We start from the raw sequence: 15,876 nt of genomic DNA, 5'->3' as shown, positions 1-15,876 counted from the left end.
AAGTTGTCAAAAATGTCAGTAATGTCTTTATATTATTTAGGTTATGTGTCATATCTACCATGTGCAACTTCAAAGCCTAAAAGCCAAACAGTAATGAAATTGTCAGCGACAAAAACACAATTAAATCGTTAATCGCAATTATCTGAGTAACAATTAATCGTCATGTAAAATGTCATAATCGTGACAGCCCTATATGGGTCTGAAGCTAAAGGGATTGGGAATCACTGGTCGATGCTTGACCAGCTGGAATGGACTGCAACGTGGCATTGCAGGGTGCACTGCACACCCCTGTGGAGGTGTGGTGTGAACTCATCAGCTGGTTGTGCTTCAGTGATGAGATTACCCATTAGGCAGGCAGTGGTGGAAAAAGTACTCAAATTTTTTTAAGTAAAGGTGTCAATACTGCAAAGTAGAAATACTCAAGTAAAAAGTCCAGAATTCAAGGTTTAAAATGAATGTACTGGTATCAAAATGTACTTAAATTACCAAAAGTAGAACGTACTCATTATGCAGAATGTCCTGTTTCACAAGTTTTAAAATGTATAACAATCTTGAAAATGGCAGATCTACAGGATCACAATGCGCCGAAATGTATTATAGAGCTGATGTGGTTACCATATGTTCTGTAATAATAATAATCAAAATCTATGAATTAACAAGTACCTAAATTGCCAAATAATTGTAGTGGAGTAAAAGTACAATATTTGCCTCTGAGTTGTAGTGGAGTAGAAGTAAAAGTATCTCAAAAGTGTACTTAAGTACAGTACTTGAGTAAATGCACTTATTCCCCCCACTGGGAAAGGGTCAGTCAGTGATGAGATTTTAGAGCTTTGAGATGGTGAACTGACAGATTTTTCTTGGATTTGGGCTATGCCATGATGAGTGTGTATTTGTAAAAAAAAGAAAAAAAAAAGAAAGTGATGGAAAATCCTTGATTTTATTTAAAAATGCAGTAAGGGATTTAAGGGTTAACATACTCTATAGTCTGACAGCAACCAACCATTGCTTTACAGTGTTTGTTCAGTAATATGGGTGTCCTTATCTCTTCAGCTCTTTAGTAAACAGAAAATGCATTTTCAGGACGGGAACTTGGAATAGCAATTTCACCTATGTGGAGAGAGAACTCGTACACAATATTAACAAGAGAAATTGGACTGTGTGTGTGTGTGTGTGTGTGTGTGTGTGTGTGTGTGTGTGTGTGTGTGTGTGTGTGTGTGTGTGTGTGAAAGGGGGTCAGTACTCACTATAAAACTTTAAGTTAATAAATGGGCTAATTGGTTGACATTGGCAACCCACATGTATTTTCTGTTATTGAACAAACACTAGTATAGCAATGATTATTATCAGGAGCTTAATGTTTTTTTACAAAAACCCTTTTGTGATTGGGGTTAGTGAGGTTTCATTCTTGTTTGATTACCACCAATTATTTATTTATCATTCATCATTATTTTGTCCAGGACATTTCACAGGACTGAAGTGGCATTTTACAACTCATGCAGGCATTTAGCAGACAGTAAGCAGTAAGCACAGTAAGCAAGGTAAACGCACAGTTTCACAGAGACAGTGTAGTCAGTATAGGCTCATAACCATACTTTCACATTGTGTGGTATTACTCTGCGGTGGAAGAAGTAGACTAACTGAGATTAAGTAAAAGTAGAACTCTGTTACAACAAGTTAAAGTATTGTATTCAAAATGCAAATGTACAAAAGGTATTGGCATCACAATGGACTTACAGTACCAAAGTAACAATCAGATAATTGGATTGTAATTACTTAGTAAGATGCATTAAAGTGTTGATCACTTTATTGTTTCAGCTGATAAAGGTGGGCTGGTTTTATGAGAGATTAACCCACATAATTCTGCTACAGTTAATGTATGTTTTGTATTAATCTCAATCTGCAAAGTATCTAACTAAACCTGGAGCAAAAAGTACAACATGTATGTGATGTAGTGGCATAGAAGCATAAAGTATGAAAAGTAGCCTACTCGAGTAAAGTCAATGTACAAAATACCTCAAAAATTGTCAGTTATCTTTTAGGGGGCCACACCCCAACCCAGAGTGGGATGTAAGGCATGTGTGGTATAATATATTTAAATAAATAAACTAATGGCCCTAATGCTATTCTGTGTTGATTCACAGTATTCTCATTTTTAAACGTACAAAAATAGAATAGGCCTATTGTGTAAAAAAAAAAAAAAAGCGGAAGATGGCATCAAATCATCACTGACTGCGGAGACTTCACACTGGACTTCAAGCAAGGTTGAAATTTCTCTATCCTAATTCTTGTTTAGAGTGGTTATTGTAAATATTTTGATTTTTTTTATTATTATTTCATGAGCTGTATCTATGCCATAAAAAAGTTTTGAATATTACACTGTGCAATGAATCTACAATGTAGCCTATGAAAGTTTAATTCATTTATTTTTAGACAAAGCTGTTGATGAAGAACTAAAAATGGGAACGGAATGTATCGTAGCAAGTACTTCCGTTTCTACCCGGACTGTAAACACCAACGTACAGGAAGAAAGCGCCCGAGCAGGGTGTGTTATTTTTCCAACATGGATGAGAGCAGCAGCAGCAGCTCAGATGGAAAATGGAACAGTTTACTTTACCTGTTAAACTCAATGACTGCATTTTACAAACACTCGAGGAACTGCAGTTCACACACACGACACCAGTCCAGGTAACGTTCTCCTTGTCTTGCAGAGTATAATGTTACTTTTCAACAGTATAAAGTGGTATAGAGCACTAGCTACTGGCTAGCAGTACTGTAGCACTGTGGTGGAAAAACAAGTACTTGCATGTTTAACATAAGACATAAGTAAAAGCAGTAGCAGTACTGTAGTCAACCTCGTTCAGGGTTCCCACGGTCATGAAATTCCTGGAAATATTTTGAAATTAGAAAAATATTTTTCCAGTGCTGTAAAAGTTTTGGAATTGATCAAGGGTCCTGGAAGGGCCTGGAAAAAAATAGCTATGCATTGTCTTTGGTTATTGATTTTGTTAATTAATACCTCTGAAATGACAAATTAAACATTGGCTAAATTGTCAAATAAAAGTCGATAGGAAAAGCTTGAAGCCGCCTATTTGTAGTTCAGCAGACGTAGGCCTAGATACAACGGTTTTATTAGTAGCACAGCAGCAAGGGTATCATTAGTGCCAGCCATATGCTGCACCGACTGCAACTGGGGGGCAAGAGTTACACCTAGATTAGAGAGGTTGGGACCAGTATGAAATGGAACATAAAAAGGTATTACTCTTTATAACATGGTTTCTATTATTCTACTAAAGCTATTTTGCTAATGAAATGTCATCTTTTAATCTTCTGGAGGAAAACAAAATTGCATGTTGGGTCATGACAATGTAATATATGTTGTTGTTGTTTTTTTTTTTTTTTACTGCAGCTCATTACAAGAAGATCCACTGCCTCAAAGACAAAGGCAGACATATGCTTGTCAGTGCGTTCCAAATTCAAAAGCCAGATGCAAACGGTAACCTCATCAGTGAGAGTACAGTCAGAGACACCCAACTGCCAAACATCCATTCACTCGCAATATCGGCATAAAGAACATTCTGAGTTTAAACACTGCTGGGTCAAATATTTAACCTTGGCAGGACGGAGACACTTGAATAACATATCACCATTAATCAGTCCTAATACTGACTAAATGGGGAAACTAGTCTCTGCTAGTCCCTATTGACCCTTTATGTGGCTGTCAGTGTTGGTTTGTGGATGCATAAAAACCAGGGGTTGACATGCATTGTTAACCAAACAATAATTTAGACTGTCAGCTCACAAATGTACAGTATTTGCAGGGCAGTGAGCTTTTATGTGAACTGTCAGTAGTAGTTTGCCTATTGGCACGTGGCCATTTAAAACTAATTGTGAAAATAGACGATCTACATGCTCACAACGCCTTGCAATGCGAGGCGTTGTGAGCATGTAGATCTGCTATTTTCACAATAGAAACGTGTTATACGAAATTCCTCAACTCTTAGTGCTCGTCAGGGTGCCGGGTCCCCAGTTAAAATATGATTATTTCGGGGGTCACAGCCTGAAAAGGTTGAGAACCATTGGCATACATTACCTGACTTTGGGCATTGCGCATAGGAGTAAGCGACTTGTTATTGAGCTGAATTATTGTTATATCGTCCTGGAAATTGGGTTAAAGGACCTGGGACAACCAGATCTTATTTTATTGTTGTGTGGGACACGATCAACACAATCCTGAATTATTTTTTGTGTTCAATCTGTGTTTTTAGATCATGTTAGTATTTCAGCATGCTACAACTGGTCATATGATGCATTTTCATCATATGAAATCGGCTGAAATACTAAAATATTTAAAAACACAGATTGAACACAAAAAATAACTCTGATGATCTTGTCCCACACAACAATAAAATAAGATCTGGTTGTCCCAGAGGTGACCTGGTCCTATAAATATTCTGGAAAAGTTTTGTAAATTAATTGGTAAAAATGTGTGGGAACCCTGGAAACGATTATGAAAAATAATCACGATTATGTCAAATAATCACGATTAGACGATTATGTAATAATTGTGACAGCCCTATCTGTTACTGTGTTGTGTCTCCAGGCTGCGTGCATCCCTCTGTTCATGAGGAACAAAGATGTGGCTGCCGAGGCGGTAAGTGTCTCAGCACATAATATACTAACTATTTACAACTTAACTAAGTCAGGGGTCTTCAACAGGAGGTCTGGGACCCCTAGGGGTTCCTCAGAAGTACTACAGGGGGGGGGGGGGCACCCAAATGTTTGTGTAATTACATTACCCACTTGAACCCTAGAATACCTTTTTTCCAAGGGGAACGTCAGCCGAAAATAGTCGGATCTACAAGCAGCGCAAGGCGTTGTGAGCTTGTAGATCGGATATTTTTCTGCAAAGAGGTTTGGTCAGGTGAGCAGATCAAGTATCCGTTTTTAGGGCATATGCGGGTAGCTGTCTGAAAATACACATCAACATGAATTCAACACTGATGACAATGCTGTCAAAAAAGTCTATGAAATCTATGAAAAGGTTATATATCTGATTCTGCAACATAATTTTATACAATATGTACTAGTGGGGGGTCTCTGCTTCATCTCTCTCAGCTAAGGGGTCCTTGGCCTGAAAAGCGTTGAAGACCCCTGAATTAAGTGCTTCGCAGACTTTTCAAGAACCCCCACAACTCTTTAAGAGTGCACAACTAGAACGGGTCCATGTGTACACTTTTCCGACCTGTTTACGGACCTGTAAAAGTGTATTCGAAAACCATTCAAACAAATGTTTAATACTTGTTTAGATAAGACACACAAATGTACATATAAAGCACAAAGCAGCTTCTTATAACTAAATAATTGTTTTTTTTTTTTAGGTAACTGGGAGTGGGAACTGGGAAGACACTTGCCTTTGTCATTCCTGTAATAGAAATCCTACTGAAGCGGGAAGAAAAACTGAAAAAACTGCAGGTATGAATTCTATTATTTCCCAGGCTGGTTTACCTCTGAAAAAAATAACTCTTCGTCCTGATTAAATCATCATCCCTTGCTAGTACTGTGTTTCTTATGTATGCATAACGTGGCATTTTGGCAGGTCGGCGCATTGATCGTGACTCCTACGAGAGAGCTGGCTTTACAGATCAGTGAAGTAATGGAGAAATTCCTTCAGAAGTGTCCACACTTAAGGTAGGCAAATAAAAATAGGTCGATGATGGATTTTCACAATTGGACTCGCTGTTTGAAACTCAGGAAGTCATTTTCAAATTGACTTGTTTTGTTTTTCAGTCAGATTTTGCTGATTGGTGGAAGTAATCCTATGGAGGATGTGGAAAAGTTCAAGGAACACGGGTAAACACAGTTTAATGATCTCCATATTATCTGTCTATTTTGGGGAGATCTTTGAAACCTAGCGCCCCCTGTTTTCTGTCAGTAATCATCTTTTTTTTCCAGTTTTCTTTTGTAATGCCTCGTTTTCATCTTTTTGTTTCAGTTTTGTTTCAAGTCAGGTTTTTTTTTCTCCCAATCCTAGTTTTCATTATTGTTGTTGACTATAATAACGTTGCACTTGCATCTATACTGTTCAATTTAATTTTGTGTTGAGTCTCCATAACCAATATTATTGGCTTAGGAATGCGATAAAAATAAAATAATAATAATCCATGAATTCAAGGCTCCATGGGGTGAGTAATCGATAGGACAAAAAATAATTTTGGGGGTGAACTAACTCAAATGTTTTTTTAATCATCATTAGATTTTAGTTGACAGACTACAATAACGTTGCACCTTCATCTATGGCATTCAATTTCAGGGCCCACATTTTGATCGCAACTCCGGGCCGACTGGAGGACATGTTTAAGAGGAAGGCAGACGGCGTGGACCTGGCCAGCTCAGTCAAGAGTCTGGATGTGCTGGTTCTGGACGAGGCAGATCGACTACTAGACATGGGCTTCGAGGCCAGGTATAAGGGGCCGTTAAATGTTTCTTTGTTTGATTTGTGTCTGAATAACAAGGAGGAGCGTCCATCCTCCGTTTTTGAGTCAAGAAACGCATGTTTTTTTTAACCACTTTCACCCTATTTCATACTTTGTTGTACGGACGATGTCACGTGGTGACAAGCTCACATCACAACGCATCACATTGTGGCGTGTTATTGTGGCGTGCTATTTTAAAAAAAATTACATTTCTTATGGTCAAAATGGGAACACCAGATGGAAAGTAGCCGAACATTAGTGTCCCTATTCTGTGCCGAACATTTGGCAAAAATAGGAGATCTACAAGTTTACAATGCATCTGATCATGTGCGATGGGTTGAGAGCTTGTAAGATCGCATATTTTTCTGCTATAGAGGGGGGAAAAATTGAGGGCCTAGCTTAAACCCCTGGGAGAAGTATGTAGGGTTTAAGTGGTTTTAAACTATTTTACATCAGTGGTTCTCAACCTTTTCCGGCCTTAACCCCCAAATGGGAACCCCCCACCCACTCTGATGAGCACTAAGAATTGAGGCATTACATTTTGTATAACACAGTTCTATTGTGAAAATAGCAGATCTACATGCTCACAATGCCTTGGCTATTTTCACAATTTCTGCCTCTAATATTCGACAATTTGGCCACTGTTTCATTTGTTACTTTAGAGGTATTAAAAATACCTTAAATTGTCACTTTATAAATGTGCAGATATCCTCTATTCACTTACTGTTGCGTGAGAAAACAATCTTGCATCATCTGGGGACCCCCGAAATTAATTTGCGGTCGGCAAATTGTTTTACATCATGGTGGAATCTAATGGAGTTCCTTTGGTGCGTCCAGTCTGAACACTATCCTAGGCTACCTGCCGAAGCAGAGGCGCACCGGCCTGTTCTCAGCCACACAGACCCAGGAGCTGGAGAAGCTGGTCAGAGCTGGCCTCAGGAACCCTGTCCGCATCACGGTCAAGGAGAAGGGCGTGGCCGCCACCAGCACCCAGAAGACCCCCGCAAGACTGTCCAACTATTACCTGGTGAGTGGAAACACCTCTGCTTTTACAAGCTCACACCGCTTTGCGAGGTTGTAGATCCGCTATTTGGGGCTTTAGAAGGCTTTAGAAGTATCATGTATACCGAATTGAAATAAATACACAGTCTGAACTTGCTCTAAAAATAATCTGTTTTATTTAATCAGCAGCAACGTTTCGGTAAAAAACCTTCAGATTAAAGGTATCACAAATATTTGAATACCTTTAAAATTTAAAACAATTTTTTTTACAGCATAGCCAGGGTTCCTGTGGATACTTAAAAAGTGCAGGGCTGAAAGTTTTGATCTGGGGCAGAATGAATGAGTGTGTCGCAGACAGATTAGTTGTGTTTCACTTAACTCTGTTGTTTATTTGTGTTACTATGTTATTATATGATACAAAAACGATTTGTTAATTGGTCTTTATTTAAAATTAAAACATGGTCTTCTTATTTCAGATGTGTCGGACCGAGGACAAGTTCAATACCCTGGTTTCGTTTCTCAGGCAGCGCAAGCAGGAGAAACACCTCGTCTTCTTTAGGTAGGTGAACAAAATGTATCAGCACCAATAAGTACCCACATTTATAATTGAGAAGTAAGGTTATTGTTTTTTTAGACAAACTGACACACAACAATTCATACTATTTTCACTAAAAGGTTCATAATCATGATATTGGATTTGAAGTCATATCGCCCACCGATAATAGGTGATCTAAACCACATGTTTTTTTATGTATTGTCGTATTGTTGCACATGACTTAACCAGCTTCTTACTCTCAGCACGTGTGCATGTGTGGAGTATTTTGGCCGTGTCCTGGAAGCCCTCATCAAGAACGTCGACATCCGCTGCATCCATGGCAAGATGAAAAATAAGCGGAACAAAATCTTTGCAGAATTCCGGCCCCTGAAAAGGTGAGTGAACTGGGCACGAATGAAAATATTATATACTTTATTGAATAACCTTCCCTGGCATCTCTATTTTGGGCATGTGCAAAAAAAAATAGCCATCTACAAGCTCAAGTGTCACGATGCGTTGTGAGGTTGTAGGTCAGCAATTTTTTGCTGTTTTTAACCCATTTAGGCCTAGAATTATTGAATGCTTTAACCAGTGAAAAATAGCAGATATACAAGCTCACAGCGCGGCACCGAGTGCCGCGCTGCGAGCTTGTAGATCTGCTATTTTTGAAAAAGTCGTAAAAATGTGTGCAAATCTTTGAATATATGTATTTTGATAGCGAACGTTTGTAACTCAAATTGTCCTAAAATCTTAAAAGGATTCAAAAGACACTTATAGAATCGGGTCAAAATTCAAATTTTCACGATTTTTTAAAAATAGCAGATCTACAAGCTTGCAGCGCGGCACTCGGTGCCGCGCTGTGAGCTTGTATATCTGCTATTTTTCAATAGTTAAAGCATGAACAAAGGGCTTTAGTGGTTGATTGTATTTGAATAACTAGTATCATTTGCCTTTGTATTGTTTTTCAGTGGGATCCTAGTGTGTACTGATGTCATGGCCAGAGGTGTGGATATCCCAGAGGTCAACTGGGTGGTGCAATATGACCCTCCGAGTAGTGCAAGGTGGGCAGAATTGACAATTTACTGATCTCTTTCTTTCCCTAGACTCCCAATGGTGAAATGAGACCGTCTAATGCTTTGTATATGTTGTCCAAAGCAATTGCAGATCCACAAGCTCAGAACGCATTGCATTTGCGACAGGTTGTGAGCTTGTAGATCTGCAATTCTTGGCACGTAACACCACGATTATGAGATGGCCAGTTGCATAGTGATGATTATGAATCAGAGCTGTGTTAACCTGCTTGGTGCCAACCCCGAGTTTCCCGAGTTTGTATTGGTACCCCCCCTTTTTTTTAATGTTTTTTGGACCTCAAAAAATGTATTAGGCATGATCTTGATCGCGAAATTGCATGTTTAACCCCCATACCAACCCCATCTTTCAAACATGGCAGCCATGTTTGTTTACATTTGAAGAAAACATAATGGCTGCTAGCTCATGAATGCCTGAACGTATTTCCAAGCGGATTTTTTTGTTTGAAAGCTGTGAACAGTGTGCACACACGTGGTGCATGATTAGGCATGGGCGTGCATGATCCGTGCACTATGAATTACATGGAAGTCTATGGAGACCATGGCAACTTCAAAGAGATTTAATTGATAGCAACAAAAGTGTTAATGAATGGTTGTGTCTGTGTCTCAGTGCCTTCGTACACAGGTGTGGACGAACAGCACGGATTGGTAATCAAGGCAATGCGTGCGTCTTCCTGCTGCCAATGGAGGAATCCTATGTCAACTTCCTGTCCATCAACCAGAAAGTGAGTTTTTTGTTTTGTTTACGCAAACAGTTCATTGAAATCAGAATTCTGGTCATTTAGTGTTTGTTCCTCTATTGTCAAATGTTCCATAGAACAGCAACATTCTGGGATTGCAGTTTATCTCTTAGTTTAAAGTTGCATGTGTGTAATAGACTAGCCCTAAAATAAACAACCGTTATGCCCAGAACAGGGACGACATTAGGGTTTGTGAGGTCAAAGTGCTTTGACCGTTACGGGTACACATTATTGTGTATCATTATTTTATGCTTTAACTTGCTTTAAAATCGTGAAAATTACATTTTCACCCGATTCTATAAGTGTCTTTTGAATCCTTCTAAGATTTTTTTAAAAACCTATATTTCTATGTCAGCAATCTGGCTAGCCATCATCAAAGAAAAGCACTGGCGCTGGCAGACCGTGCCATGTTCGACAGGGGCATGAGGGCCTTTGTCTCCTATGTCCAGGGCTACGCCAAGCACGAATGTAGTCTCATCTTCAGAGTCAAAGGTAAGAACACTCAGCAGAGCCCAGGGTTCCCACGGTCATGAAATTCCTGGAAATATTTTGAAATTAGAAAAAAAGATTTCCAGTACTGGCTGGAAAAGTTTTGGAATTCATCAAGGGTCCTGGAAGGCCCTGGAAAAATAGCTATGCATTGTCTTTGGTTATTGATTTTGTTAATACCTCTGAAATGACAAATTAAAAATTGTCCAAATTGTCAAATATTAGAGCCAGAAATTGTGAAAATAGCAGATCTACATGCTCACAGCGCCTCGCGTTGTGAGCATGTAGATCTGCTATTTTCACCTTGAAACAGTGTTATACAAAATTCCTCAACTCTTAGTGCTCGTCAGGGTGCCGGGGTCCCCAGTTCAAGTATGATTATTTCGGGGGTCACAGCCTGAAAAGTTTGAGAACCACTGTCTTTGGGCATTGCACGTAGGAGTAAGCGACTCGTTATTGAGCTGAATTATTGTTATATATTCCTGGGAATTGGGTTAAATATTCTGGAAATGTTTTGGAAATTAACCAGTAAAAATGTGTGGGAACCCTGTCTCAAGTAATGTGTACAGTACAATAGATTTCCTTGTTAGTTTATCAAGTCTTAAACCCTTCAATGTTTTCAGGCCAAGGACCCCGTAGTTGAGAGAGAGAGAGATGAAGCAGGGACCCCCACAACCTTTTCATAGATTCCATATAGTTTCACTGTTTGACAATGTATTTTGGATTCATGTCAATTTGTGTTATCAGATATGTAACCACTTGAACCGTCAATACTTTATAAACTTTACCTTTCACTATGTACTTAATCTGCTCTTTTTCCCCTCTACACCAAACCTCTTTGCCAAAAATAGCCGATCTACAAGCTCTTGTGAGCTTGTAGATCTGCCATTTTTGGCTAAAGTTCTCAGAATATGAACGTTAGGGTTCAAGTGGTTAATATAAAAAGGAGAAAAAAGTTTCTATCACACTAAGATCTGAAGGACCCCCTGTAGTAACTCTGAGGACCCCCTAGGGGTCCTGGACCCCCTGTTGAAGACCCCTGCCCTATATACTTCATGGGGTCTTTACTTTATAGCTGACGACTGAGCTTGTAGATGGCCTATTTTTGCAGAATGTTCACCTCTTTTCATTAGACGTTTGCCTAGAGCACCGAAGTTTTGACGTAATTTACATGTTGTTATAACTCAGAACTCAAAACATATTTTTGTGGCACATTTCATTGGTTAGATCTAGACTGGCCTGGTCTGGCCCGTGGCTTTGCCCTCCTCCGCATGCCTAGGATGCCCGAGCTGAGGTGGAAAACCTTTCCTGAGTTTGAGGAGACTGCAATCGACACGAACACCATCCGCTACCGGGACAAGGCCCGCGAGAAACAGAGGCGGAAATTGCTGGTCGAGTTGGCTCTACGCAAAGAGAAGGAGGGCAACGATCCACCTCGAAAGAAGTTTCAACAGACTAAATCCTGGTCCAAGCAGAAGAACAGGAAGGACCGTCGCCAGAAGAGGAAGGCTGATGGTGACTTGTGACAGGTTGGCATCTTCACCTGCACAGCCCAGAATGTAGCGGCACAACACCATTTCCACTTAACGCCCAGGCAGGCAAATGTTTACTATCTGACTGATTATGCCACCAGTCCAGTCTGTGTCTGGGATCTCTGGGAAATAATCGCTCATTCTCAGTGACTGACAGCTGGATCTTCTTTTTTTTACCCCTTTTTCACTATGATGGTAATTGATTCCTCCCCACACGTCTCTTGTCACAGCTGTGACTCAGGTGTCGAACCAGCCCGTCTGAGTAGGCTACATGTAGTGACAATTAGGGCTTCCCTAGGGCTTCCCTCCCTGAACACGGGCCATCAAGGGCGATCTCTATTGGCGTCCCCGTCCCCACACATAGGGGACGCAGGTTAGCATTTCACCAGGTTAGCGTTCACCAGCGTCGGCAGGTTAGCTTTTCAACCGCGGGGGGGACGACGCACCACGGGGGGTCGACGGAGCATCGTCAGTTGCATCGTCAATTGCACCAGTGCGAAGTGAGTGCCGTAAACACGACACACGTGCATATCTCTTATATGGGCCATTCTGTCCATGACGCCAGTTACTTTGTGTAATCCTCAAATCCATTACATTGTCCAATCAGAAAAGGGAAAATGGTTGCAATTTTCTCCATTTTGCATAAAAAATGGGCAGTGTATCAATGACTTATTTTCACCACATGGACATACACACAAAGTCATATATTGGAGCGGCTAACACAAAAAAAAAAGAAAAAAAAAGGAAAATGAATGAAAAAAAAAAGGGAAAAAAATGGAAGAATAAAAGAACATGGGTGAGTTTTGACTTTTTAGCTGGATATGTTTTTGTTATGTCATTAGTGTGGTTTTCATAGGGAACCCACTATTGTCCAAGATTTCTTTGCAAGCAAAGTGAAGCCGCTTTTTTTTTTCGTCATCATCATCATCAACTTCATCTTTCCTTAAACTTCATCTTTCCTTAAACTGAGACATTCTAACCTTTCCTTTTCAGATTCAGGACATATTTGAGCCTAAGCATCTTCCAAATCACCAACTTGGTTCAAAAGTTCTGCTGCTTCATCAAGTTTGTCCGTTTCTTTCTCAAAAAAGGACATGTTTGTCTCAACAATGGATTTCACTGTCTGTACAGCATTGCCAGCATTTCTCACTGAACCAAGATTGTAAAAGTCTTCAAATGACTCAAAGGATGGAGGTTTTAACTGAGAATCTTGACGATATGGCAAGAAAAGCTGCAAAATAGATTTATAGTATTTTTCTGGATCTTTTGTTGGTGTGAATCTCGGATACCTCACCACTGCTACTTCTGTTTGTGTGCGTCTTTTCACATATCCCAAATTGTTGTCCAGTTGAATTGTTTCACCTTTAGATGTGGAAGCCTCTGATTGGGACAGCACTCTGTATTCATTTTAGAAGAGGGCTCACCCTCATCCTCCTGAGATGTTTCTGGTGGAAGAGGAAGAGGGCAGCCGACCCTATTCTTCCTCTTCGTTGCTTCACGTTTCCGTGCTCCTTTTTGACGAGGCATCTTAATTCTTCAATGCTCTCTCAATTCTTTGCCTCTGCCATCCTCTTTGCAGGGGCAACAGGAAGTTTTGTAGCATCCAATTTGTCAGGCTGTTTCCTCCTTTGCCTCCGCCCACTGGTGTTGGAATAGGTGAAGTATCAGGGCCTAGGGGGCACCGTCTTCATGATCATCATCAGTAACCTCTTCATCTTAGGATGACTGATATATTGTGATGGTGACAGCAGTGTTGATTTCGTCGACTAAAACTATGACGAAAAATGTTTGTCGACTGCTTTTTTTTTCACTGACAAACTGCTGTGATGACCAAAACTAGACTAAATATATTGACAATTTTGTCAACAAAATAAAAACTAGACTAAAACATTAGGGAGGGACTAGTGGAAAAGAGTCATTATATGTTTGGTCTCTCTCAAGTGTTGCGTGCTGAAAATAGCTGATCTACAAGCTCACAGCGCGACGCGTTGTGAGCTTGTAGATCGGCTATTTTCAGCATGCAACCAAGTGTAAAATCAGTCAATCAAATGTAGATTTAGTCGCCTAAAATCTCATGATATTTAGTCGACTAAAATTAGAGGTGACTACATTTCAGGTGACTAAATTATGACTAAAACTAAATTACATTTTATTCAAAAGACTGACTAAAACTAAATTTAAATTTGTTGTCAAAAACAGCTCTGGGTGACAGTTGATTCTTCTTTATGCCGAGTGCAACCGAACCACAAACCTCCCAGTCTCAGGGCGGACACTCTAACCACAAGGCCACTGAGCGGTATGAAGTACTGTCAGACACTCAGTGAAGAGGTTGCATAATGATGATGATAATGACAATAATAACTAGACGGAAATGTTAGGGCGGGACTAGTGGGGAAGAGATCCAGTAGAACGAAAAGAAAAGTTATTTTATGTTTGGTTGCGCTTGGCTAGCCATTCTGTAGATGTTGCTGATCAACCTCCTGCTGATCAACCTCCTGCTGTATTCGATGTGGTCCACTGGTTGGATTTCCATCACTGTGGTATTCACAAAATTCTCATCATTGTATGTCTCCAGCTTGACCCTGTTTTTAAAGACATAGGTGGTGAAGGATGCTTTGTGGAACACGCTGTCGAACGCAGTCTCATCTGTGTCTCTGAGATGTCCCAGTGACTCTGCCTTGTGACCCAGCAGCACCTCAGCGGTCTCCTGGAAGCATGTCACCCATTGGTTATCCCCGAAGTCTGCTATACTGACGGCCAAGTCTGCCTTTCTACTGTCTGCGGCACAAAATATGCGGCGGAAATATGCGGCGGAACTCACTCTATAAATAATGAGGACAACATAGTGTTCTCGCCTTCGGCGAGCCCACAATGATGATAATATAGATGATAATAAAGATAAATACACACTATAATGTGTTGCCCTGTTGGGCAACCACACTAACTAGAAAAGATGCAATTGGAAATTACAAGTGTGGTTGCTGACTTGACTATGTTCTGCAGTAAGCTAACTGTCATGTGAAGCTCGACCAATTGATTCCATTTTTCCACCACTGTGAACAACACTACGAAAAATAACTAGACCAGGTCAACCTGGTTGTGCCAGACCCCTTGTCTGTCATCATCATTTATGACATCATGCCTTTTATAGGCATGTCATCATGTCATCATCATATATACCCTTTATATAGAAAACCCGGACAGACAGACAGACCGACATTTGCTTATGTAGGCCTACCCATTTCATGGGTCTGGCAATAACAGCACAGTACATGTGGACCATTGTGTTGTCTTTTTGACTTGCCTCTGCTCGAATGACAGTGTACTCAGCATTGACAACGTGCAGTTGGAGATTACCAACAAAGCCAACTATGAAACGATTATGACTACCCATGGATCTTCAGTGCCAGCCACTCGTTGTGATCATATGGGTCGAATCCACTCAGTTGATTCGTTTTGTCTAGGTAGCGAACCTTTGCATCTGCGTCCAGCTTCTCTCTGTATGGTATGTCTCTGTCACGCATTGTCCGATCCATCTTTTGTCCTTTACCGAGAAATACCTTGTAGCGCTAACGTCTATGCGTTCAGTCAGCTGTCAATGTTGCTGTGTAGTTCCGTGTTTATCTGGTCACAGTGACGTCCCTCAGACATGGCGACGGGAAATACGTCATCTGGAGCTAAACTCCTCCCTAACTCCGCCTTACGCTCGTTATGTATAGATTCCCTATTGAGTCCCACTCCCATTGATTCCCTATTGATTCCCTATCCCGGACAGAAGTCTGTCTGTCTGTCTCCAATGGCAGTGGAGAAGTGTTACCCTAGAAATAAAGTTTCCCCAGGACTATAATGTGTTGCCCTGTTGGGCAATCACACTAATAATACAAATACAGTTCCTCTTGATTCTGGTCGCCCCAATAGAATATGAGGAAGACGGTCCACTGCACTGGCTCCTCCTCCTCCAACAGAGTGGCGTCTCACTGCAAACCCTTCAAAGACACGTGCACGACTGCACGTCCT

The 15,876-nt window shown here is 40.5% G+C and overlaps 1 protein-coding gene across 1 annotated transcript; it reads left to right on the top strand.

The window, feature by feature from the left end:
• Positions 1 to 2,595: 2,595 nt before the first annotated feature.
• LOC308299593 (ATP-dependent RNA helicase DDX55-like) lies at positions 2,596 to 12,259 on the top strand (the record flags this gene model as incomplete). The annotated part of the gene is made up of 13 exons (XM_080743388.1): positions 2,596 to 2,685; positions 4,601 to 4,655; positions 5,390 to 5,472; positions 5,597 to 5,688; positions 5,788 to 5,850; positions 6,311 to 6,460; positions 7,311 to 7,500; positions 7,952 to 8,034; positions 8,274 to 8,405; positions 8,979 to 9,071; positions 9,709 to 9,882; positions 10,206 to 10,330; positions 11,555 to 12,259. 13 exons carry the CDS (start codon positions 2,596 to 2,598, stop codon positions 11,851 to 11,853), a joined length of 1,629 nt encoding a protein of 542 aa, XP_080599514.1. The 3' UTR covers positions 11,854 to 12,259.
• Between the last annotated feature and the right edge of the window lie 3,617 nt (positions 12,260 to 15,876).

The sequence above is a fragment of the Nannobrachium achirus genome (genome assembly GCF_963921795.1).
Source record: "Nannobrachium achirus genome assembly, chromosome: 15".
NCBI classification, from domain to species: Eukaryota; Metazoa; Chordata; class Actinopteri; order Myctophiformes; family Myctophidae; genus Nannobrachium; species Nannobrachium achirus.
Note: the sequence above shows the minus strand (reverse complement) of the source record. Positions and strands in the feature narration are given on the sequence as shown.